Source organism: Oratosquilla oratoria, chromosome 6 (genome assembly GCF_046742065.1).
Source record: "Oratosquilla oratoria isolate Oo_2021 chromosome 6, ASM4674206v1, whole genome shotgun sequence".
In the NCBI taxonomy this organism is placed as follows: Eukaryota; Metazoa; Arthropoda; class Malacostraca; order Stomatopoda; family Squillidae; genus Oratosquilla; species Oratosquilla oratoria.
In genome coordinates, this window is record NC_134782.1 from 64,383,709 (window position 1) to 64,386,208 (window position 2,500).

The 2,500-nt window shown below is 39.3% G+C and overlaps 1 protein-coding gene across 1 annotated transcript; it reads left to right on the forward strand.

Moving 5' to 3' along the window:
* Positions 1-1,223: 1,223 nt before the first annotated feature.
* LOC143026042 (SCAN domain-containing protein 3-like) lies at positions 1,224-1,778 on the forward strand. The gene has a single exon (XM_076186033.1). It carries the CDS (start codon positions 1,224-1,226, stop codon positions 1,776-1,778), a length of 555 nt encoding a protein of 184 aa, XP_076042148.1.
* The last annotated feature ends 722 nt before the right edge of the window (positions 1,779-2,500 follow it).

A 2,500-nucleotide genomic window follows, 5' to 3' on the forward strand; every position in this document is an offset into this window, starting at 1 on the left:
GTTATCCACTTCCCATTCCACTTTAAATATAATGTTAGCAGTAAGGTGGTTAAGTCTATTGAAGAAATCATTAAATGAACCCAACTCTTCATCCCAAATCGTGAAGATGTCATCTACATATCTATACCAGAACATTCCGTGGGGTTTTATGCCCTGCAGAAGTACCGTCTCGAAATATTCCATATATAAATTTGCTAGCACTGGAGAGAGATTGGATCCCATTGAACAGCCAAATTTTTGCTTGTAATATCTATCATTGAACGAAAATACATTTGTGCCAGCACATAATTTTGTCAAATTAATGATTTTATTTACTGAGATGGGAAGTTGATCTTGATAGGGCTGTAATTTATTTTCCAGGAACTTTAAAACTTCTGCTACATTGATGTTTGTGAATAAAGACACTATATCTAGGCTTAACAATTTACTACTTCCCGAAATATGATGACTCTTGATCTTATTTATAAAATCTTCAGAATGTTTTATGTGTGATCCAGAAAAACCGCTACGAACGGTGATGAGATGTTCGTGAGCCATTTTGATATTTTACTAGTGCAAGAATTTCTTAGACCCATTATATCTAATAGAAATTCTTGCACTAGTAAAATATCAAAATGACTCACGAACATCTTATCACCGTTCGTAGGGATAGGTGTCAAGACAGTATTGAAAATAATCCTTTTCACTTCTAAAGGTACATGTTTCTCCTTTATTATTGGCCAGAGAGCTCTAACATTTGCGCTAAATTTATTTATTCTGTCTGAAATATCAGGACAACTAAAATGGTTCTTTTGTGTCGTCATATGCACAGACGGAGCTGCTGCCATGACCAGACGACTGTCCGGTTCCCAACTGCTCGAACTAAGGGTGTTGCACCTGAGAGCAAATCTACACATTGCATCATTCACAGGCAAATGCTGGCAAGCCAAAAAATGTCACCGGAATTTAACAGCGTATTGAATGATGTCGTTAAGTTATTAACCACATCAAAGCACACGCCCTTAACTCGCTCCTGTTTGAGAAGTTTTGTGAGGAGACAGATGGAGAGCACAGACGCCTTCTCTTGTACACAAAAATAAGATGGTTATCCCGAAGAAAATTGCTAACCAGAGTGTTTGAATTACAACAGCCATTGTCGTGACAAGGTATGGGTCGGAAAACTGGCTTACCTGTGTGATGTATTCAGCCTGCTCAGTGAACTCAATCTGTCCCTTCAGGGGAAAATGACAACTGTTTTCAAGGTGGCAGACAAAGTAGCTGCATTTAAAGCCAAACTGGAGTTGTGGAGACGGCGCGTGAACAGAAGCATTTTGGACATGTTTCAAACATTAGCGGGGATTTTGGGGGAGACTGAGCTTGAGCCTTCATTCTCCCAGTTGGTGCACGATCATCTGTCTTTGCTTTTAAAAGAGTTCGAGCGCTACTTCCCAACCACAAAAGATCCACGAACTGATAAGGAATGGATCCGCGACCCATTTGTCAACAAACCAGGTGAATCTAGCATGTCTGTGCAAGAAGAAGCTCAACTGCTTGAGATTGCAAATGACGGCGGCCTTAAAACTACGTTCGAGACAACAACTCTGCCGATGATCTGGATTGAAGTCATGGCGGAATACCTTGAGATCGCCACCACAGCACTTGAAACCCTATTGCCATTTCCGCCATCTTATCTGTGTGAAGCGGGGTTTTCTGCAGTGACAGCAACCAAAACAAAACAACGGAGTAAACTGGACATAAGCAACACACTTCGGGTGTCATTGTCTCCTATTACCCCCTGATGGAACCGTCTCGTTGCAGAGAAACAAGCTCAGGGTTCTCATTGATTTATTGTTCTCGTGAGTTAGAATATTCATGCATTTTATATTAGTTTTTCTGCTGTATCTGTATTTTATTTTGAAGACATGTTTAAATAAACAATCAAATTAAATTAAAATTGTTTAACTAAAGCAATCTACAATATAAACTAGAAAAACGCTCAGAGAGCGCACACTCCGCCAAGCACTGGACGATACTAGCGGAGTGAACAAGTCTACGGAATGTTTATTAACCATATTCAGCTAAAGGGGACCTGTTAACGCGATCACTTGAAAATTTCTGGCACATGAACGAATTTTAGGTAAACATTTTAAAAGAATATCTATGATGGTGGTAACACTTCGACCAAATATTACAGCTCAATTCTGTTTCTTTTTCTTATACAGAATAAAATAGGTAAATTATTGGCAGCCTCTGGCAACCCCATTGTATATTGAAATAAAGTCAAAATTTCGATAGCCAGTTCTGTTTTGTTTATATGGCAACTCTTCCCACCACTCAAAAGCAAGCTGTGATTCTCTACACCTCTCAGCGCTTTTCAAAGTTAGAGGGAGGGGCATGTCGCTTTCCAGCCTCCCAGTTTAAATCACCCCTCTCCTGAAAAATCAAAGTTTTTGTTCTTTGATAAGCCATATCTCTGGTTCTATTTTGCATATTATTTTGATTGTTGTACCATTGTGAAGGG